The sequence below is a fragment of the Sander lucioperca genome, chromosome 14, assembly GCF_008315115.2.
Source record: "Sander lucioperca isolate FBNREF2018 chromosome 14, SLUC_FBN_1.2, whole genome shotgun sequence".
Taxonomy (NCBI): Eukaryota; Metazoa; Chordata; class Actinopteri; order Perciformes; family Percidae; genus Sander; species Sander lucioperca.
The window spans coordinates 31325712-31349318 of record NC_050186.1 but is presented as its reverse complement, the minus strand read 5'-3'; the positions used below and the strand labels follow the sequence as shown (position 1 = coordinate 31349318).

The following is a 23607-nucleotide window of genomic DNA, read 5'->3' as shown; positions in this document are numbered from 1 at the left end:
AATAATACTGTCTGCAGTGCTTTTCTATATCCTACCTAATCAGTGCTACAAACACAAGACGGGCACACCAGGACACAATGTTTTCCAAAGGGTCTAACTTGGCAGGCCTTGCTATCATCTCAAAGATAATTGGAGACTAATAGGATGGCTAAGGCCGGTCTGGGGATGTCCTTCCCTATGTGTTGGGCTGCTGTCCAGCCTCTATGTGCAGTCAAGGCTGAGGCTGCTTGCAGTTTTGTCAATGACAGGCAGCATATAGCAATGAGCCATTTGTGTGCACTCAAAGTGCACCAGTTAGCGAGTCCATTTGCCAAGTTATTAAGCTACATTTGGTTTTATTTTAGGTCAGCAGTAAAGTGCACTTACTTTCTCTATGTGTTAGGGTTGAGAGGCAGAATCAGCTATCTTCCTGTGCTGAGGACAGCAGGGCTGTCTGCTACATAAATAAGCATTATGCACATGCCTTTAGCCAAACTTTAGCTTTGACTTATCCATTCACATTAGATTCAGACAGATAACTGCAGGGGGTGACAACGAAAACATGAGCACAGGTCTGTATGTTATCATATGGGACACTAAAAAGAATGCAAGAAAAATGTCCATCTGTAAAATGGGATCTGAAAAGGCTGTTGGATGGCAAAAATGGAAATCAACAAGGGAAGTGAAAGGGCTGAGGAGATAGTTGGGACCACATGCATAAAGAATAGACTTCACATTTTAAAAATCCTGATGGCTGCAGGGTTCAGGGGCATGTAGGACAGAGAACAAAAAGAAGGAGGAATTATTAATCTAAGTAGATGTGGCATAAGAACAGAAATGGTGAGAGGTACACCAGGTGCGAGGTAATAAAGACACAACCCCCATGAGTGACAACTCAGAGGGTGACTTGTGCTTCTTTGTGAATAAGATTAGTGGAGAAGTAGGGAAGGAGATGGCTTACAGAGGCATTAGCGCACAAAGTGCTCATTAAAGCACATACGGTGTCAATAAGGGGGAAAGAGGTGCCTTGTGAGGCAAGCTCAATCTGAAAGAGATGGCGGAGTCACTTCTAATAAAGCAAGCCTTTTATGCACATGGGAAATAAAAGCAATAGGGGTCTGTTTCTTCAGCCTCCAGGGATGCGAATCAAACACAAAATTTATTCATTCATGTTTAACAGCAAACACATTCTGTCCCCCCATCTATGGAACATTACACGTGGGCATTGGTCTATATCAGTATATTTTTTATTGTGAGCCTTTGAGGCACATTGTTGGCAAATTAATTCAAGTTACATTCAGAAAAATGAGAAGAAGAAAAAACAAATTGGCTGTGCTCAGAAATAATGCATCTTGTGATGACACTCTTTGTCTCAGCAACATTTATGTGAAATGTAGTTCCAAGATGAAGGAACATGATTGATGTATCTGCTGGTGTAATCAATAGCCAGCACAAATTATCTGTACAGTTCCAAAGTTCCCTCCATCTGTAAGGAAAAGTAAGTGTGTCTGTCTCTCTCTTATACACACACACACACACACACACACACACACACATACAATACCCATATGGGATCAGCAGATGCTTGGCAAGGAGTGAAATGGCTATGTTAGCTAGCATATGCTCCATGGTGCCTCTCAGCCACTCTATGTCAGGGAAATTATTTCTGACAAATCCTGCAAAGATTACGGAAAATACAAGAAAATTGAAATTTTGTTGCCTAAACCACACTGTCCTCAAAGCCCAGATATCCCATGTTTTCTCATCATCAATGTAACACATCGCATAACACATTCATTTTTGTTGGTGAATTCATCAAGGCGCCTGCCAACACATCAAACATTTTGCAAGCTAATTAAAGTACAGACTACTTGTATTCTGACAAATTAATATTATCTCACTGTGACAATGGTAATGAAGTCCATACCTCATGATATTGCCTTGAGAAACACACATAAGTAGTGATTCCCCCCTATACCACCTCCTCAAGGGGAAATCAATGTATCTTAATGAGACATCATTAGTGGCTCTGTAAAGGGGAACACTTTTAATGGAAACAGCTCTGTCTCACCTCAGAACAAGGAGTGATAACACAGGAAGCTACCGACCACTCTTCTGCACTTTTCAAATAGCATTGAAAGCAGAGCATCCACCCCCCATAATTAAGACATTTACTTCATAGACATGTAGTCATTCTCCCCAGACACATTTGGGCATTCAGGTCATTTTTTTCTGTGGAAGAGGTGAATTCCATAAGGAGAACAGGGATTTTTTTATGTGAACCTGTCGAAAATAGAATCGATGATTCATGCTGAACCTGTACTGCTTTGGTTTGGTTAAACATGAAATGGCTGGAGTCTGAATTGAAACGCCTCCGGGATTGTATACACAACCACCAGCTCTTGAATGCTAATTTGCTCTGTAGAGGCTGCCTTTCATGACTTATCTGCTTCTGCCATTGGTGCAAAGATGGCTTATGGGATGACTGAATACGCATACAGATACGGATATGTTTGAGTAAATTGCAAGTTGCTTTGCTTCAACATTGGTTGTCAGTGTGTATGCATTGTAAACACGCAGTGCAAATGACATCAATTGAAACAGCTAAGACCATGTAATTTGGGGTAATAAGTCCACGCAATGTGGACTTTGCTTTCATCTGAATATACAGTGTGATTAAAAACAAACTTTTATACCACTTACTGACTACAAATTGTCAATTAACCAACATCAGTGATATAATTAGCATATAACAGCTCCTACTACTTTAAAAGTAATCAATAAACACAGTCAATTCTAATTGACAAGTGAGTCTCAAGAGTTTTTATTTTTTGGGCATTTTCGGCCTTTATTTTGATTGGACAGCTGAAGACATGAAAGGGGAGAGAGAGGGGGGAATGACATGCTGCAAAGGGCCGCAGATCGGAGTCGAACCCGGGCCGCTGCGATGAGGAGTAAACCTCTATATATGGGCGACCGCTCTACCAACTGTGCTATCCTGGCGCCCAAGTCTCAAGAGTTTTAAGTAATTTCCAAAAATCACAGCGATCAGGTCACGTTAAGCCACAAGCCATGAAACCTTGGGGTCAAAACAAGTCATGTTGTTCTCTTGATAATATTGCTGTCACTGTCATGTGAAACAAATTGGTGTCAGACAAGCCGCTGTCCCTTAGGACTACCCGCAAGCCAAGATTCATCACAAAAGCAGGCTATATAAGAGATTAAATACTTATATGATTATGAGTATAATACATAGAATTTGTTCTGGAAATAGTATAATACATGTGAAAGAAAGGAATACATTTTCAGATTCTTGCTTTATTTTACTTACCAACCTCCAAGGCTCCCAGTCACAAAGTGTTTCCTAGACGTTTTTCAGACTTGAATCCAACATCACAAACTAAGATCATAAGATGTGCTTTGGTTAATAAAGATGATGAAGGAAGCTAAGAAAGCAAGACTCTTTATTAGCCAACTTTTATCTGCTTCAACCTACTGTATATAGGCGTTGCACTGGAGGTTTAATGACTCGCTGTACAGCACATCCTCAGTTGTAGGATGTGATATGACTGGACATATATGTCAATAGTTGTAGGGATGGTGAACATGGTGTCAGTGTGGGGGTAAATGTTTACAATGTCTATGACAATCATGGGGACTGAATATTTTACGTGATGATAAACGTTGTGACGAGTGGAGGTAGGGGGTTTCAAAGATATGGAGAAAAAAAAAATTGGAAATATGGAACTAGAAGGGCATAATATTTCTGGAGACTTGGTGGATGAATCTAACAGCTTTGTATATAATGCAGGCAAAGGGAAGGGACCTGGTATGTAAGGTGGAGGAAGGTAGAGGAATGTCTTGATCTCTGGAAAATAGACAGAGTAAAATGAGTCTGAATCTGAATGGCAACAGGAGGAGCAGTAGTGGAACTACTGTAATGGTAGCAGATATTTCTAAAAGTACAACAGTTGTTGAAGTAAAAAAGAAGGAATGCCCTAGAGAGTGGCCCTCATTTTTAAGTTATGGCATTTTCACATCAATCCTGGCCCAAGCTGGAAAACATAAGATGGCCCTGTGATTCTGGTTGATTTTAGAAAGAGGGTTTAATTTACCCAAAAATGGAGTAAACCATTTATAAAATATGTATCAAAGTTCTGGACCCATGAGCTAACTATACTCAGGCTATAATAACTTAACATGAACGGAATAGAACTGAACAGAATAAACTGACCTAACAATGACAAAAATGATGACAATGACAAACTGAAGGAGAACATAACTTGGCTGATTGGATCACAGGGGTAACAAAAACACAAAATACCAACTTAACTTCAAATAGAACAAAACAGGACAATTAATCCATCATTATGAATATTTTAGCAATTCACCAAAACAAAATCACCAACAACACTAATATACTCTAAAGATATAAGCTCAAACTTCTCTAATCTTGCAGTCCCTAAACTCAAAATCCCTATCTCCCCCATGTACTTGGTACATTCTGATTGGCCACTTCCTGTATTTAAGAGCTCTGCTGGAGGAGGTGCATCTTTTGCTCAGGCCTGACAAGATGTCCCTCCAGCAGCAGCAGCAACAACCAGCAGTGGGAATTTCAGCACTGGTATGCCAAATAAACTTGTATTACAATAACTTGAGGCAAACCTATTTAAAAACAAACTCAAGTGTGACTGTACATAAGTTAACTGAAAGTGAGCTCTACAAATATAAACCAATGTACTGCCAACAATGCAAAATAAACTATGAGTGTATGTGTGTGTGTATGATGCATGAATCATACGTATGTGTCATCATTTATCTGTTTGCTGATGTATGTGCAATCTGCATACGGTCAAAAGAGGACTCAATAAGGGGAAAAATGAACAATTTAGTGTAGCAATCACATCTTATAACAGCATATAACAGCAGATCATGGTAATTTTCTGGACTTTCACAGCTTAATGTTGTGTTGTTTGGCGACTTTGCTTTTAAGCTTTTTATGCTTTTGGCAAAGGTGCTAGTTTCCTTCACATTCAGATGCACACATTTTAATCAGTACACTGAATATAAGCTAAACACACAAAATAGTTTACTATTTTAAATGGTATTGATACCTGACAATAAGAAGAAAACCCATCCAATTGTAGAAGCACATATAATTGATGCCTGGCTCAGGATACCTCTTCAGAAGTTGCTGGGCCTCATCTTTTCGTGGTCAATAAGTCAGGTCTGGGTGTGTATAAATAAATCCTTTAGGAACAAACAAAGAAAAAAAAGAAAAATAGGGCATGTTGGTTCATAGTCACCATCATTTTCAATACTGAACACAAAGAAAAATAAATCACTCCAAAGGAAAATTAGATATTATTAATCAGGGATTTTGGAGTTTGTATTAAGCTCATCAGCTTAACTTTTTTTTTTAATTCTTTCTCATTTTCCTCTTCCCCATCTCCTCCCTATAGGCTCTGCTCTGCGGCGTCGCTGGCTAGTGGTCCAACTCCTGATGCAGGTGTGGCTGGCGGCAAATCCATCTTTGAGTGAGCGCCCATGCCCCAAGAGCTGTCGCTGTGATGGAAAAATTGTCTACTGTGAGTCAAGCGCCTTTCGCGATGTCCCCAAGAACCTCTCAGGAGGCTGTGAAGGCCTGTCTTTACGGTACAACAGCCTCGCCAGTCTTCGCGCAGGCCAGTTTGTAGGACTCAACCACCTCATCTGGCTTTACTTGGACCACAATTACATTGCCTCTGTGGATGGAATGGCCTTTCAGGGGGTCCGCAGACTCAAAGAGCTGATCCTAAGTTCCAACAAGATCACGTCGCTTCACAATACCACATTTCACCCTGTCCCTAATTTGCGTAATCTGGACCTGTCGTACAACAAACTGCAGGCCTTGCAGCCAGGGCAGTTCCAGGGCCTAAGGAAGCTTCTCAGCCTTCACATACGTTCAAACTCTCTAAAAACCGTCCCAATGCGTCTGTTCCAAGATTGCAGAAATCTTGAGTTCCTGGATCTGGGTTACAACCGCCTGCGCAGTATCACTCGGAATGCATTTTCGGGCCTAGTAAAGCTCACTGAACTGCATCTGGAGCATAACCAGTTCTCAAAAATCAATTTCTCCCACTTCCCACGCCTCTACAATCTGCGGGCACTTTACCTGCAGTGGAATCGCATTCGCTCAATGAACCAGGGCCTGACCTGGACCTGGGCCTCCATCCAGAAACTGGATCTGTCTGGAAATGATCTGATGGAAGTGGATGCTGCAGTTTACCAATGCCTACCCAACCTGCAGACCCTCAATCTGGACTCCAACAAGCTGAACAATGTCTCCCAGGAGGTGGTTGATGCCTGGATATCTTTGACTATGATTAGCTTAGCTGGTAATGTATGGGACTGTGGCCCTGCCATCTGTCCTCTGGTGGCCTGGCTAAGAAAATTCAGAGGGGCAAAGGAGACCACCATGATCTGTGCCTCCCCCAAGAAAGCCCAGGGTGAGAAAGTGATGGATGCTGTCGAAGCTTTTGGTGTTTGTCAATCAAACCCAGCGACAACACTCACCGTGAGTATTCCTCCAAGCCCATCCAGCGTCCCTGTGCAGACTGAACGCCAACCAGCCATTCTGGCTTTACCCACCGGTTCTGAAAAGAGAGGCGAGGGGTCTATCAGAGGCCCCACATTGTCAGTTGTTACCCCACCTGTGGCACTTCCCCCAGAGCAAGACTTGGAGCCTGTGTCCTTCCATAAGATTGTGGCTGGAAGCGTGGCCCTTTTTCTATCTGTCGCGATGATCCTGTTGGTAATCTACGTGTCTTGGAAGCGCTATCCTAGCAGTGTCAAGCAGCTGCAGGAGCATTCGGCAGCAGCCCGCAAACGCCGCAAGAAAGCTAGAGAGACGGAGCGCACCCTGAGTTCTCCACTGCAGGAGTACTATGTGGACTACAAGCCCACCAATTCTGAGGCCATGGACGTGCTTGTGAATGGGACCGGACCCTGCACCTATACCATCTCAGGCTCCCGAGAATGCGAGGTATGACCCACACCACCGCCACTCCTCCTAAACAAAACTCTGTCCACAGCGAGGCGACCAGAGGTAATTATTTACTCTGCTCTGAGAGATGATAAATCTGCTACTTGATTACTTAGCCTTACACAGCAGTTTAGGTAAACACTGTGTACACATGGATTATCACAGAAGTGGTTTTAGCATCACTTGACTATAACAAGACATCTCTTGTTTTCATATGGGTGTTTGTATATTCGCTTAAACCTTAATCTCTGCTGAGATGCAAATGTTTGTTTGCCACAAATTGTGAAGACATACAGATGAATGAGATTGATTACATTTCCTATTCTTGAGCCTAAGCTATGCTTTTTGTGATGAGTCATGTGGGCTTGTTAAAGTAGTTGTTTGCTCTTGGGTACCACAGGCTTTTTGATTTGTGTGTTTGCTCTACTACTATTCATACTTTGATGAGCAGTATTGTGTAGGGACAATAGCTGAATGGTGGGCAGATTCACTTCTGAACACTGGATGGGAATGCTAAAAAATCTTGTCACTGAATAGAGCTTCCCCTGAGCTGATGACTTCACACTTTTCTTGAAATAGCTATGACTCAAGATAGTTGGAAAATACTTAATGTTAACAGCACACCCTTTCTGAATGTTTTCCTTCCTTTTCACACTGACTTGCTGAAGTTACTCACTTGTTTATTCACCGGCTTAATTGATTAGTCACACATAAACCGAAATGCATACTTACACAGGCTATTCACACTTTAACTCACACAGGGATAGAAAGAAATGCACATTTGGTGACATGCACACACAGAAAAGAAGTAGTGTTTGATAGTCCCGAAAGGAGTGGGAATCCTTTGAAATGTTTCATACACTGGCAAGTGAATTTCTTCAAAACAGTATTTTCAGACTACAGCAATGTGGGAATACTACCTTTCTCCTTTTGCTTTCAGCTGCTACACTCTTGTGTACCTGACAAACTACCATTCTTGGTTACAGCTTTTTATTCTACTGCTGAGTTTTCCAAGCTATAGCTAAGCAAAGCTGTAGAAATGTATTTCTTATCACTGATTAACCGGCCCAGTTGTAACAGGGGGCTAAGGAAGGGCTAAGCCCAGCTGGATGATCATTTAGCCCACCCTCTGATGCTGTAACCCAAGCGGTGTAAGACATATTTTGGTTCAGCTCACCATGTGTTTTCACATTACAAGCCCACTCATACTCAGTCTAGTTTCTAGATTTTCTCTGCATTTCCATGGCATGAATTTCTGGCAGGTTCTCTGGAGGAATGACTATAAATGCAGAGGTTTAAACCGCGAGGAGGAGGATGACTGCTTGATCCTACACTTCTTTTCCATTTCTGTTACTGACCGTCTGGAGGCAGGTCATCTGGTAATCTATAATACTCGCAGGTTTCTCACACTGGTTTGACTGTAAAGAGGGGCCACAAATCACAGCTGCCATTTTGTTGTTGTTTGCCTTGCCCTCCCCCATGTAGGCTTTGAGTGCCTCCTTTCAGCCTACAGTGCTGATTTATGTTTAGATTTTCAAAGTAAAACTCCATTTTGATGTTGGAAGGATGGAAGTGAAAGAATGTGAAGGATGCTGCAGTTAATTTTCTGCGGCGGCACTTCATTCTTTACAATGCCAAGCAACCTTCCTTTTGAATTATGTGTATTTCACATGACCTCATTTTGACAGATCTTTTGTGGCTTCACCTCAACACACCATGTTTTCTTCAAGCCAACAAAATGTGTGCAATGTCATCTTATTAACAGGTCAAAACATGGAGCACAGTCTGATTTCAAGCCAGCATTATGGACATAGACTAGATGTGATCTGTACAATATTGTATAATCCAGTATGAGAAGATGACACATATGCCTCATAAATATGATGTATGGCCTGTTTTTATTGCAGTCCCAACAAAAAATAGAGCTACTTGTTGTAGGGGTGTTTGGATTTCATAAGCTTGTACATGTGTGCATGGTCTTGTGGCCTCCCCCTATAATTTAACTGATAACCTAATTTGCACTAATTAGCCAAGTACACAGCAGGAGACAGCTGCCCACAGCAATAATATCTGTAAGAAAAAGGCATAATGATTGTTGCAATACAGATTGATGAAGAACTTTAAACAGACATTTTGATGCAGAGAATTGATATTCTCACACATATTTAAAAATAACAGTCAATATGGACCCCTGGGTAATCACGTGTTCATTTTCATTTGTCATTAGTCCATTTTTTTTACTGCACTTTTTACGTGTCTCAGGGAGATCTTAAAAACATAATACTATGTTTGTTAGTGAAGTGTAAAGGCCAACAGCAATATAATATTCGGTAAACAATGAAATGGCTTTTGCACTTAGCATCGGAAGGAATTAGCAGTGATGGGGAGGAGAGGATATTGTCACACTACAGTAGGTGAAAGCAAACAAGGAAATGCAATGGCTGACTTCCAGTAAGTCAAATGTAAAGGGATAACGTGGCTGGTTGTCATTTACAACACTCATCTTCATTCCTGATGCCCCAATGCCAGTTGGATCGGAATAATTTTTACACTCATGGTCAAGGGATGCCCTGTAGTAGACATTACCCCCCCCCCTTCCCCACACACTTTCACTCTAAGGGACCCCACACAAAATACCTTGCAGCCTCTCCATCAGTGTAAGCTAAAAGTGGGCCTGCTGTTTACCACTGAAATCATTGCATCTATCATTAGCCTTTAACCTTCACTTGATTGAACTTGGCAATTTAGCTGACTCTTTTATCTGTTAACCAAATAAAGCAGGGATTAACCCATTCTAAGAAGGGCAAGGGCCAAATTGACATTACAGAGCCGGCCGAGTGTAACAACTCGGAGGAAAAAAAAGGTACTGGAAATATTTTTCATAGACAAGCATATGAAGGAATTGCCAAAAAAGAAATAAGAGCTAGGAATAGATCAAGTAATTAAAAGGAAGGTGATGAAGGAGAGAGTCATTCTTTCACGGTACACGGTAAAAAAGAAGTAGAATATATTGCCAACTGTGTAGGGCTCCCAAATTGTCGTTTTTCACATTTTTTTTTTTTTTTTTTACAATTGTACACTCCTTGTTCTCATGGACAAAACTGTTATATGGTCATCAGCAGGTTCACTAATTCTGATTCTCCACCTTCTTCTTATATCAGCTATACCTAAGGGAGGGAAGTTGGCACATACAGTTGATGGAAATTAGGCTATTAGCTGAACACATATTTTTATTCTTTAAGGTGAGATGTGTTTATAACATAGCCTACCCTCAATATCAATACAATATTTTTATACAAAGCTAATGAAACCATCATTAATTTTAGTTAAAAAACAACAAACAATTGGCAATTGGCTAGGGAGGACAACAGTGGTGCCAAATGTTCTCTTGAAGTAGTGTGGATTTCCACATAACCTTTTTTTCAGTTAAGATGTATGATCAGTTGTAGTAGTTTATTTGAACATGTAAGAATAAAAAACTATATATATATATATATATATATATATATATATATATATATATATATATATATATATATATATATATATTAAAATGACAGATACATGAGGACATGTACTTCTCAGCACAATCTACCAAAATTATTATTAGTAATTCAAATAAGAAATTCCCATGTTCAAAATGGAGTAGGAAGAAGTTCATAATAATGTACGGCAATATGAAGGAACAATACAATGTATACAATGAGCGTTGATTTAATAGGTAATTGGTTTTATACAGTATTGCAATTGATTTGGATATTTTAGCCTTAATATAGTGTGTATGTGGCTTCTAACATAATTTTTCATCGATAATTACTTCCAGAAATGTAAGTTCTTTTACTTTTTCTATTTCAATGCCATTTATCATAAGTTTTTTGTGTAAAGTTATTACACCATTACCAAAAATTATAAATTTTGTTTTACTTAAGTTCAGTGTTAGTTTATTTGCATCAAACCAACTTTTCATCTTTTTTAATTCATTTTCCACTGTATCCAAGAGTTGTTCCAAATTTTCCCCAGAACAGAATAAATTAGTGTCATCAGCAAATAAAAAAATGTTTACACCTCCTATACATTATTTAGATACAAGTTAAACAGCAATGGTCCCAACACGGTCCCCTGGGGGACCCCACAGGTGATTTTCTTTAACTGTGATTTATGGTTTTTCAGTTCAACATATTGTTGTCGATTATGTAGTAGCTATTTAACCAAGAAAGTGCAGTCCCCCTAATTCCATATTTGTATAATTTCATGATCAATAAATTGTGGTCTACTGTATCAAATGTCTTAAGATCAAAGAATATCCCCACTGCATATTTTTTGTGTTCTGTTGCTGTTATTTCTTCTACAAAATGAATAAGTGCATGTGAAGTTGTCCTATTAGCCCTGAAACCATATTGCTGATCACACAGTATATTATGTTTAGTAATGAAATCATCGAGCCTTGTAGAGAATATTTTTTTCAAATATTTTTGAGAATTGGGAGAGCAGTGAAATAGGTCTGTAGTCTGTAGTTTGATAGCGTATGTTTTTCACCATGATATGTTTAAAGTTGAAAGCAGTTTTCTCCCTTGAACTTTGGATACTGTTTGACGAATCAGGTCCAGACATTGTCCGAAGTTGCTTTAGCACACAACCGGAGATTGTCCGTGTCAAACACATTCTCACTTACTGGAAATACTCTGTTGGGTTTAGGAGAGGGGTGGCGCCTGGGTAGAGTGTGCAGGAGGCAGGACATTGCACAGATTACATCACGGTCACATAGCCAATTTGTAATTTGGTCAATCGGACAAGCAAGCAGGGTAAATTCCGTTTAATGTCCGGTCCAACTGATTCAGACATTTGCATTATCACACACAGCTCCTCCAGGTAATGTCTAGATAATTTCAGGGTTGCAGTGCATGTGTGAAAGGGGCCAAACATGCCATCCAGTTGAAATATCTATGCAATGTTAGCGAGGGCATACATGAGACGTACAGTACCATTACAGGCTCGTAGTTATGCAGCTTGTGGTTAGCTTTCATAGGCTGTTTTTTTTTTTTTTTATTCAAGGCCTACTTTGTCCCTCTCTCTCCTGCTTTCTGCAATCTCCTAATTAACTCAGTACACCTTTAGGGGATTGGTATTGTCAAAAGCATGTCGATTTGGCATCCTGTCTCTTTCAGCACAACCTGCGTAGCTACAGCCATAGCCGTAGCATTAAGCCATATTGCATGACAATCATTTAAACTATTTGTGTGAACATATGGAGGGAAAGGGAGTGAAGGCCCGGCTTCCTTTCCATCCCTGCACTCTCCTCCATTTTGTTTCTTCCTATATCCTTGAAAATGCGTCCTCTCCAGCCAGCTTTATCTGTCCCTTTGTCTCATCTTAAACCGTTGTAGAGGGGAGACAGGAACTATCAGTCAGCAGTTCACAAAGTCCTGAGTTCATCTCAGAATGTGCTCCGATCTTGTTTCTACATTTTGTTGCAATCGCATGGACATAAATCACCCGGCAGAAAGCAGCAGCAGCACCTGCTGCACTCTCTCCCCCTTACAGTCTCGCTGCCTCTCCTCAGGCTCCAGGCCATAGCCGCTCAGGTCTGTTCATCTCCTCTCAGTGGGAATTGCTTATTCCTCCTGTGTCACTCATACTATTTCTTTCATTTGGATTCTGTGCCATCACTATAACTTACCCTGGACCTCTTCACATGATTGTCCTTTATTGGCCCCCAGGTCCACCTGATCCTTTGACATGGATGTGAATTTGGCAGCCTTTTTAGTGAATTGTCTGAAGATGGGGCAATTCTCATTTTCTTACGTCACTTCAAACTTCCCACAGAGAGGATTATTTTTATCATTTCATTTCTATCTTCTTTTGATCTTTTCCTTTCTAGCTGTGCTCTTGGTATGGGCAGAGGATTTGACATGATCTCATGTCACCTTTTCATGTATTAGAACATCCCTTTTCAGCCATTTCTGTTTCTGTAACCACATTTTGTAACCTGTCCAGACCACGTTATCCTTTTTTTTCCCCCGCAATTCTTTTCTTCTCTACTCTCATCTCCTTTACTTTGTACGTCTGTGTCTAGCAATCCTATCATGATTGTTGGGCCTCTACAACCGTCCATGCAAATCAGCAACATTTTTGTATCCTTGGCGGACTGAACCCGAGTGAACTAAGCAACACAAAGTGGCTTGAATCATCAACTTTAAGGATTTTGATATGCCTAACCTGCGGTCACAACTACCCAGTGGTGCTACCCCTAATAAACTCACTACCATCTCATGTTACCTGGTATTGCCACACCTGACCGGATGATGGTCTGACCCTTTTACGCAACATTCCTGGATAGGGAAAAAAACATGCTCTGGTTTATTGCCATTTCTTTAAACCAATCACAATCGCCTTGGGCGCCGCTAAGTGTCAGACGCAGCAACGGTGCCTCTGCACAATAGCCTAAGTAAGGAACTAACTTGTTTTGGTGGAACGTGTGTACGTTCAAAAGTTGATGTAGTCGTGCAAAAGAAAACTCCAATTGGACAGATAGTCTAGCTAGCTGTCTGGATTTACACTGCAGAGATCTGAGGAGCATGCCATAGTCCTCATAAATCGACCGAGTTTAGAATGCCAACACAAAGAAAGTGGAAGGTGAGGGACATCCAACGGAATTTCCTGTAGTATCCCATAAATGAAATGTCGTTGATATAAACTACTTATTACCCAACTTGTCCTGAAACTCATTTCCACCAGCAGGACAGCTTTGTGCCATTTTGACTACCTTCATGTCCCTTACTCTGATACTGCTGCTGACCTTTTCTGAACTACAATCTCATCCACTATAATGGCACACTGCATATAGTTGTCTTTGAATTGATTAATATTGTTCCTATTTTTAAGAAACCTGACATCTGATACTAAAACCAAGACAAATTATATGGCATCTGCTTCTCCTGAATATACCGCCCTTGCCCTTTTAACCATGTTTCTGAATAGGTCTTATAGAGCATCATGCTGAGGTTGTTCTCATTGCAGTCCCAATAGTAAGTCACTACAGCATAGAGGGAAATTACTCTAGGGAAATTCTTCACACCTGTCTGCTAACTTTAATACGGTCATCATTTAACACTTGCTGACCTGTGGCCTTGCATTTGCTCGATTTCCCTCTTAAGGCTTATTTATTCTCAACGTTAGATATGGATACGGACGGGGCCTTCTGTCCGTACTCTGCTTTCATTTCGTCCGTATTTCTGTACATTTTCTGAAAGTTTACAGATATAGACGAAATGGAGCAATGGAGCAGTACCATCGTGAAATCGTGGGGGCAGTGTAGCAGTTGTTCAAGCGAGACGTGACTAAGAACTTTGAAAAAAAGGCAGAGCTACACAAGATTGAAATTTTAAAACCTCTGTACTCACTTCCCCGGGGACAGGGACAAACCGTTACTACAGAGCAGCTGAGAGGAGATTGGACAGCAATTACATGTGAGTTGGTCTGCGCAAGACGGATTTGTTCAAGCTCCCTCTAGTAGATATGTTGCCAAATATCCATGTTAATGATCAGGGTAAGTGACAGTGACACGCTTTTAAGGTCAAACCGACCATCCCAAATTCCTTCCTGTGACCTTTTGTCGCAGTATAAAGCCATGCTACTTTCATCTCTCATACGTCGAGAGCACAGTAATTATTCACGAGCACATTAGGTTGCTTGTCAAGAAACATAAACAGGTAATTTTAAGAAGTTGAACACAGTACGATCAATTTAGTTTTTCCAGTAAGGCTGTTTAAAATGAAGGCATGCACATCTGCTTACAAACTGTATCTGCTTGCTCGATTTATATCCACAGTTTGAATTCTAGCTTTTGTCTATTTTAGCAGATTCGTCAATTTTTTATAATATAAGAAAGAATTTTGTGGCGTTTGTTGGATGCCTTTATTGTAGGCTTTGCAATCGAAATTTGATACTTCTGTGACTCTGAAATGGAAAAAGGACACACATTTTTGTTCAAAGTTTTAAAGTAAAAATATGTTGTTGCTAATTTCTCCTGTGTCACTGCAAAGTAGTAGCTATGTGTTATGAAGTGAAGCAGTTCCCCTCTCTCCCGGTTTCTCTCTTCCTCTTTCTACAGTCCAAGGTTATGGTGTCAGATTGTTAATTGCTCAGAAAAAATCAACACAAACACTGGGAGGCTAGCCAAGGGCAAGTGCGCTATCTATAATTCAGTGGGGAGGCTGAACTTCTAGATGCTACTGTCTTCAGTTGACAATTAGCCATGTAGGAGACTTCAAACATGCACTGTGCGTGAGAGAACATCTCTCTCATCCGCTAATCCTGTCTGTTTCACACTCCGGTTCCATGCCGCTGCTTTCTGCACTGCCGTTTGATCCATACTTAATGAGGGTTCTAGATCACCAATATAGCAATTACATTACCTGGAAAAGCGGCAAGACTCTTTTCTTTTCCTCCCAGTTTCCACAGTGCAACCCAAGTGCATCATTAATGCTAAGCTTCCTGATGCACTGCCTCTGTTATTCTTGATACTCGTCGGTGATACTGTACTTATCTTAAACATTCGACAATTTACATCTACTCTCTTTGTACCTTTTTTTTATTATTATTATTTTTTTCCCTAGTGGCGTGTTCACATTTAAAGCCATTTTTTAAAGCTGTGCATGATTTGTTTCACACTGTTCTTTCTCTTTTTACTGCCTCTTACGTGCTTCACTACCTACTGATACAAGTACTGCTGCTCTACACAGCTTGTTCTATTCAGCCCCCCATATTGATGACAATGACATATTGTGAATGACAAAAACAAATGTCCTATTTTATAAATTGGGTATAATAAAATAAGTCCATATTACTGACTCAGAACAAATACTGAAAGGCTAATATCAAATTAGAGCCCAGAGTTGCTTGCCCCAGACTGAAAGGTGTTCAGCATTCTTCAAATTCTTTACATATTATTTAATTGGAGACAACATTCAAAAATGTCCCTAAACTAGCATCTATCCTACAGTAATAGTAAACTTCCCTTTCCACATTTGTGTCCTCTGTATCTTAAAACAAGAAGGAACAAGGCAGGTTGTTGATTTAGAATCAAACCATATTATTTAAGAAAGTAATTTCTTAAGAAATATATGAGTGATTAAGTGTTATTTTTTAAGAAAATAAAACTACAATAAACAAAAAACACTTGATAAGGAGATTGTGTAAAGTGTGTAACTATAACTACATCTCTTTTGATTTTAGTGTACTAATCAAGACTTGTTTTTATTTATTTTTTTTACAGTTGGTTGTAGGCGTCTTGTTTGTAATATTAAAGGCATGGAAGTTGTGTGGAAGGAAATGAAGGTTGGAGATTAGTGTGGATCCAGCCCAATGAGGCACTTACTTTTCTTCAGTAACTAAAGTATATGACCATTTTCAGCCTTACTATCACCTTGCACATTAGTCACAAAATTCAAATTGTAAACCAGTAAGTATGAGGGAAGTTGGGTCAGTCAAGGACCTGCATCTAAGTAGACGGCTAATTACCTGCAGCAACACATCTCTTAAGGCCTAAAGTGATATAACATGAAGAAGTAAAAGGTGACTAAGACATCCCTATGATAGGCTCTTTTTCAATCACATTTTTTTTTTATATCTTAACACTTTTGAACGAGGCACTTCTGCTGAAGTTGTGCAGACTTGTTCACTTACCATAAAATGATGTGCCATTCAATGAATTAACAATGAGTCAAGTATGAGTCAAGTATAATTAATTAGCCTGTCATCCTTGCATAACTCTGGCTGTCAAATGAAAATATTTCAGCTTTCCAAAGTCAATTTTATGTTTCTGTTTAATAGGTTTCTTGGGACCTTCTGTCAAGACACTTACTTATAATTAAAGACTGCATCTTTCAAGAAACTAAACTCTCAATTCATTACTTCTAGGAAGAGTTGTTATCCGATTCTGTAGCTGGTCCTAATTAACCAACTAGTGTAATTAAGAGAAACACTCTCTAAAAAGAGAGGGTAGAGTCCTCGTCTTTGCAGTTCTCTGTGGGTGGACAGAGTATTAAAAGATCACAGATCTTTGTCTGAATAGGGTGTCCGTTATCTGGTCTGCTTTTTTTAATCTGTTCCTAACTAAAGAACAAAGTACATTGTCCTTTCACTGACATGCATGTCTCTTGCAATAGCACTTTCATATCTATCTATGAAAGTAGTCACATATAGAATATAGAAAAATGGCAGAATTTCCAAAATCATCTCGGGAACCCTTGTAGGGGTCACCACTGCAGTGTGTCCTTGGTACACCCCCTCAGCTGTTTCCACTTAACTGATTACACCTCTTCACAGCACTGTGTGGGCATGTACACACTGCATGATTGATATCTCCCTGGATCTTCTGTCGGATTTCTTGCACCTGTTATGATGTGAAAATGTCCATCTTTATCAGTTCTATTAATGGACTTTAATGCAACTGTACCTATATACATGAGGTCCCCAGCCTTATATACAATGAAACTGCCCTGAAAAAGGGATGTGATGTTAATGGTCAGATAAGTATTCATGATATGTATACGATATACCAAAAAAAACCATTAGAATAATGACTTGAAAACATGGTGCATCAGTGTTTCTTTGTTCAGCTTTGTTCTCATGCTTTTAGCCCAAAGTATTTTTCTGTGTATGTATATTGAGAGCAACAAAAAGCCAGAATCAAATTCCTTTTATGTGTTCACACTTACTTGGCCATTAAAGAGCCCCTATGGTACGCCATTTCAGCATCTTATTTGTCTATTATTGGGTCTACTAGAATAGGTTTATATACTTTGATGTTCAAAAAGCATCTGATTGGTCAGCTGGCCCACTGTTTTGATTGATCAACCAAATTCAAACAAGCCACTGGGCGGGCAGTGCTTGCTCAGGCAGCACCAATGGGCAGCACATATTAAAAAAACTGGACTGGCATTCTCAATCAGTGACATCACTAATTGAGGAATTTCAAAAAGGAATGTAGGCGAGGCATTTCAGGCAGTTGAAAAAAGTGCTGTCTGTGGGAGAGAAAGCTCCAATTGGAGTGAAATGTTTTTTTTTTTGTACTTTCATACATCTATAACATACACAAAAAACTACTAAACACACTAAAAGATGGGGAAAATCCCCCAAAAAACATAATAGGGGCTCTTTAAAGCTGATTCTGTTTCTATGATGAGTGAGGATGAACCCCTTGGCTTAACTGTACATTTTTCAAATTTAGCGTGTTCAAATAGATGAAAATGTCAACTTCTTTGCCAATCTTTTAATAATGCATTGCATTAAAACGCATTCATATTTAAGACATTATGTCTTAAGAAAATGCCCCCCTCCCTTCTTTCCCAGAGCTTAGGACACGTATGTGTCTTTATTGGTACTGACAGCATTTAAGTCACCCTGTTTAGCAGATTCAACAGGCGGAAAAGATAGACTGGCTCGGGGTTGAAGAAGAGTAAGACAGGTAGGCAAGTGAACCTGGCAGAGAAGCACGTTCAACAGGATGGAGCAGTCGACAGGCGGACAGGAGAAGCGTTTAGTAAGCCAGAGAAATCAGGACTTGACAGCTAGATTGGCAGGCGTCCGTCCACAAAGACACAGGCCTTTGTCCACGGACAGCTGTCCATCCTCTAATCAGTGAGGGCTCAGTTTTTTTTTTGAAGTAACATAATAAGTCCAAAGCAAGGCCCAGTAGATTGGTATGTTTTTCTCAATGGTCATATAAAAATGGCTATGCACCGACGATGGTGTGTGTTTTCATAAACTTAAAGGGCACTTTTGATCAAAATTGTGTCAAACTTGTTTGGTCATTATAGGGTTGAAAAATTATAGCTGAGATGAGAACCCAAAAATACAATTGCATTTACTGTCAATAACGTTAAAGAACATACTCTACAGTACAGGCCCAGATTAATAACTGTACATGGTTCCCTCTCAATACTGGCCACAAAAGTTATTAGTTGTTATTATAAGTTAGTATTTTCCGTTTAAGGTCATTGTAGTGCTGAAACAATTAGTTGGTTAATGGAGTCGATAGACAGAAAATGAATCAACAATTATTAATGTAATTGTGGTTAAGATAGACTATTATTATTAAAATCATTTGCCAATAAATCCAATAAATAATTGACTGATTATTTTATTATTAAAAAATAACTAGTTGCAGTGCTAGTTTATTGCCTTCCCATGTACACAGCACAAAATAGCATTCTGTATGTCAATTTTAAACAGATTTTTCCTCCAGGAGCAGTTTCCTATGATGGCGTGATTCTTTCATCAAGGACAAACACAATGTTATTCTGTTGAAAGCAATAACTGTTTCAACGCTTTAAAAGAGCTGCAGTTGGACCCTATTTTAACGATCTGAAACGCAAGTAGCTTTGTGGGCGGATCTCGGGCACTGTTGCCATTATACCGGCGGGATAAATGACTCTTGCGCCTGACGCAAATCTAAAATGGGTTGGTCTGAAGTAGCTACATTACTCAAAGGTGCGGTTTGGGTGTAAGGTACAATAAACCAATCAGAGCATTATCTCACGTTCCCTTTAAAAGCAGGCGCACTTGTTCCATGGCGGATTGCTATTATAATGGTGGATTTGCTAGGCGCACGCTCTTAATACATCCATGGGCACATGCCAGGAGCGGTTCACAGCCGAGGAGACCGATGTTTGCTATTTATTTTTCTATGTTTGTCAAAATGTAAATAAAGAAATGTCACAAAAACATACTTTCTGATGTTTTGGGCTCACTCTCACTGAATCACGAGGTTACGAATGCATGGTGATATTTTTGCAATGTAGTCTAACATTAGACCGAGATTACCTCACTATAGACGATTCAGCTCTTCTGTCTCTCCTCTCCCGTGCTGCTGCTGGGGCATTTGGGTTAAGTGGCATCGGCACATGCAGTTCAACATCACATCTCCTTAAGTCCTCTAATATTTCCTCATTTATGTCCTCAACCCATCCATGATTCATGGAAGTGTTGTGTAAAACAAGGTCATATTTTCTTCTTGTATTTATGTATGGGTTGCAAAAATGGGAACTGCTGGGTCTGTGAGACGAGAGAAGCAAAGTGTATGCGCGGTGTGCACACTCTACATTACAGCCAAGTATGCACCCTTAAAATAGCATCTGAATAACGTGCCACTGACTTTAGACTAGGTTTTTCCTGGTCTGTGGCGGAACTGTTTTCTGAAACTGCAAAATAACACTAGGGAATGTTTGCGCTGGAACACCCCTCTTTTTGCTGAACCGCCCCCGGGAGCGCAAGTTCATTCCCTAATTTACCAACGTGAGCCTGTGGAGGGAAAAGTCCGCTCTGCGTCGGGTGCAAAATAGGAATGATACATGTGTCTGTGTACAAAGTCAATTGCACTGGGTGTATGATAGGGCCCTCTGTGTGGAAATCTATAAATGTGTTTATGCTTGTTGTAGGTTTTGTTAGTAATGGTCAAACTTTGGGTCTTCTCTTAGTTTATTAAATTTTTTTATTATAGAGCAGCTGCAGAATGACAGGAAAGGGGGTAAAGAGAAAAGGGTGATGACACACAGCAAAGGGCCCTGGCTTGGATTCAAACTCGGGCCGCTGCCAAGGACTCAGCCTATATGTGGCACATACCGGGTGAGCTACAGGTTGTCCCTTGCTTTGTTCCCTGTGCTTTTGTTGGGATTTTCAGTGGTTTCATGAATTCAAATTAACACACACAATTAAGCTCTTTCAGTTTAATATCCCATTCAAACAAATTATGTTACATGCATTATTAAAATCAAACAGCCTTTCCTCACCCAAACAAATCAACCATATAGGTTGATTGTGCAAGCAGCTCCGACAACGACCGACAATTACGTTTCTTGTTAGGTGGCGTACTCTCGTGGCTAGTCATTATCGCAAGAGCAAACATAGGGAGTGAGGTGACAAAGTAAAAAGCCCAAATTCCATGTAAGACAGGTTGGGGTTGTGTATGGGTACAACAATTACAGGACTTTCACTCAGGAGACCATGGTCTGTGTTGCGTGGGAAACCAAAAATAAAATGTCATTTTGAGTTTTACCTATGACTTTTACGCACCTTATTGTGTGACACAATGACATCCGTGATGTCACGTTATGTCCTGATTTTAGTAGTTTTGTGACTCATTTTAAGCCAATCCCTGATGTTTTACTTACCCTAAGGACTTTTGTTGCTTTAACTTCTCTAGTTCAAAAATGTTTACGACATGTTTAAAACTGCGGCTGTTACGGTAAATAGAACAGTCACATGGCTATGGTCACATGATTAAATCCTGCCTCCATGTGGCAGTTGTATGAGGTATGAGGATCTCTTGAATCAAAGAGTACACTTTGTGACGGTGCCACTCAAGTTACACCAATCCAACAAGACTCGTATCACAGGAGCGAAAGCAATCAGACATCAAATTTCCGATACTGCTGTGATGTGCTGCCAGCTCTTTTATGCTGTGTATATGAAGAACTCACATGAAGGGGTGTGGGTGAGTGATCTATATTGAAGGTGAAAATCTAATGAAGTTTCCCATGCCTTTTCAAGTTTGATCCTTCTCCAGCGTGTAGGTGTCAGAGCAGGCTTGCTGCATGTGCAGCATCCACTCATGCCTGCACACAAGATAACCTTCATCTCTCCAGCTAGGCTATTCTCGGAGGTTTCATTCTGTTGTCTCTTATTCCTCTTTGAGCCCTTTTCTTCTCTGCTGTGTCAAGCACATATTATTTTTAGTTAATTACCTGTCTCTGTCAACCTCCAGCATCCCACTCTGTGCCCTCGCTGCATTAGCCTGGATTCAGGTTGTCTTTGGATGCAGGAAAATATACAGCTCTCATGATTGATGACTTTTATTCTCCCACGGCTTCACTTTAGTATTCCAGCCTCACATGTCCAAGCTATGAAGAACATAATATAAACACTCATTCTAAGAATAAGTCCCAAGCCATTGTCTACTGTTCAGAAAGACATCCCAAGACATCTTTGAAAAGAAACGGACAAGAGGGAGACTACAGTATCATGGCTTTCCAATACACATACTCTAGCAATATCTGCCCTACGATGTAACACGCTCCATGTAACAAATGTCAAACATTTGGAGGCCATTTCACGGCAAAATATAATGGTCCCTCTTATGGATTGAATTAGCAAGGTAATAAAAGCTCTGTATTGACAAAATTGACAATGGATACGTTGGGAATTGATTGTGCTATAAAGCTAGTCAGGCTATTTAGGGACCATGAGCCCTCTCTGTATTCATCGACTGTCTCTTGAAATGTGATGAAAGATCACAGATAATGATGATTATAAAATGAGGAAATGAGGACGAGTACAAAACCCACCTGAGCCCTGTCTGTTATGAATCACGACATGTTGCTTTACAAAATATTTGAAGGTCTTTAAAAAAAAAATACAGTAATAACATTAATTTGGAAAGAAAAAAAAAAAAAAGTTCAGTATTACATCATCCAATAGAGTGGAGCCAAGCTGAATTTCTACACCAGGACAGGCTGTGTAATTCCAGTTCTAGCCTCCAAAACAGCATTTAATTGCAGCCACATGCCAACATCTATAATATTCATAGACATTGGCAGTTTTGCCCAGATCCCCATACTAACCCAAATTTGCCGTTTGCATTGAGGGTAATGTTGGCGCCAGGTTTTGACATGGAAGAAGAATGAATGGAATAAAAAAAGATATCTTTGGTTTGGCTGCATCAATTCTGACCCCCCTTTTTTGTTTTTTAAATTGGGGCCCCGGGCAGATCACTCATTGCACTGGTTGGGGATACAGCCTTGGGTAAAACAGTTATTTGGTAATGCTGCAGTACATTTTAAAACGTACTTCTCTGTAGTCATGTATTTTTGCAATAGTCATGAGTGAATCATGGAACATCTGAGAGGGTTAGTCAGTTTAGTACCATTCTGTACATGCAAAAGAATAAAACGGTCACATTCCAAGATTAATATTGAACTCCATGTTGCCTTCCATCTACCTCATAATGACTCATAAAGATAAAGACTGGTGTGCTCTACAGGCTCTAAAACGGCAGATATTCTTTGTGCGACCAAATTTATATCCTCGGACTGATCATTATTATGCATTTGAAAAAGAAAAGAATCGTTTGCAACAGGCATCTCCCATGCTGTCCAACTGTTGCACAACTTATCCAACTCCTCCATTACTGTTTCACCTTCTCAAATACGAAAAATCTGTTTTATATAATTGGGTTTAGAATATTTCTTTTGGTTTTGGACTGTTGGTTGGTAAAAATGATAATAATAATGACTAATGAATATAATCATCAGTTAGTGTATCTTAACTCTTATTGCAACCAATTTTGCATATTCCATGCCGCATCTGTTCTTCAACCTGTCTCTAATTCATCTAATGTGTAAGTAGGTGAACCCATCAAGAGACTGCCTTTTTCATCTGCAATGTGTCTGATATTTCATTCATTCATCTTACCTGTGTGCAGCCTTTGAGATACGATCCTGACTGCTATTTTGCCACTGATTATAACCATTAACCAGCAGTCTGTCTGCGAATGGATGGAGTCACTGCCCTCAGCATTAAAACATGCACCAGGGAGTATGATTTAC

At 40.0% G+C, this 23607-nt stretch overlaps 1 protein-coding gene across 4 annotated transcripts in view; it reads left to right on the top strand.

The window, feature by feature from the left end:
• LOC116045129 (leucine-rich repeat transmembrane neuronal protein 4) overlaps window positions 1-23607 on the top strand; it is a 115949-nt gene that overhangs the window by 5792 nt on the left and 86550 nt on the right. For 2 of the 4 annotated variants that reach the window (XM_031292643.2, XM_035991568.1), the window contains exon 2: window positions 5442-7003. In XM_031292643.2, coding sequence (XP_031148503.1) covers window positions 5442-7003 — 1562 coding nt within the window. Of the gene's footprint in view, window positions 1-4565; window positions 4604-5441; window positions 7067-23607 lie in introns of those variants that run through there. The other 2 variants (XM_035991567.1, XR_004103860.2) reach the window with 2 other exon arrangements.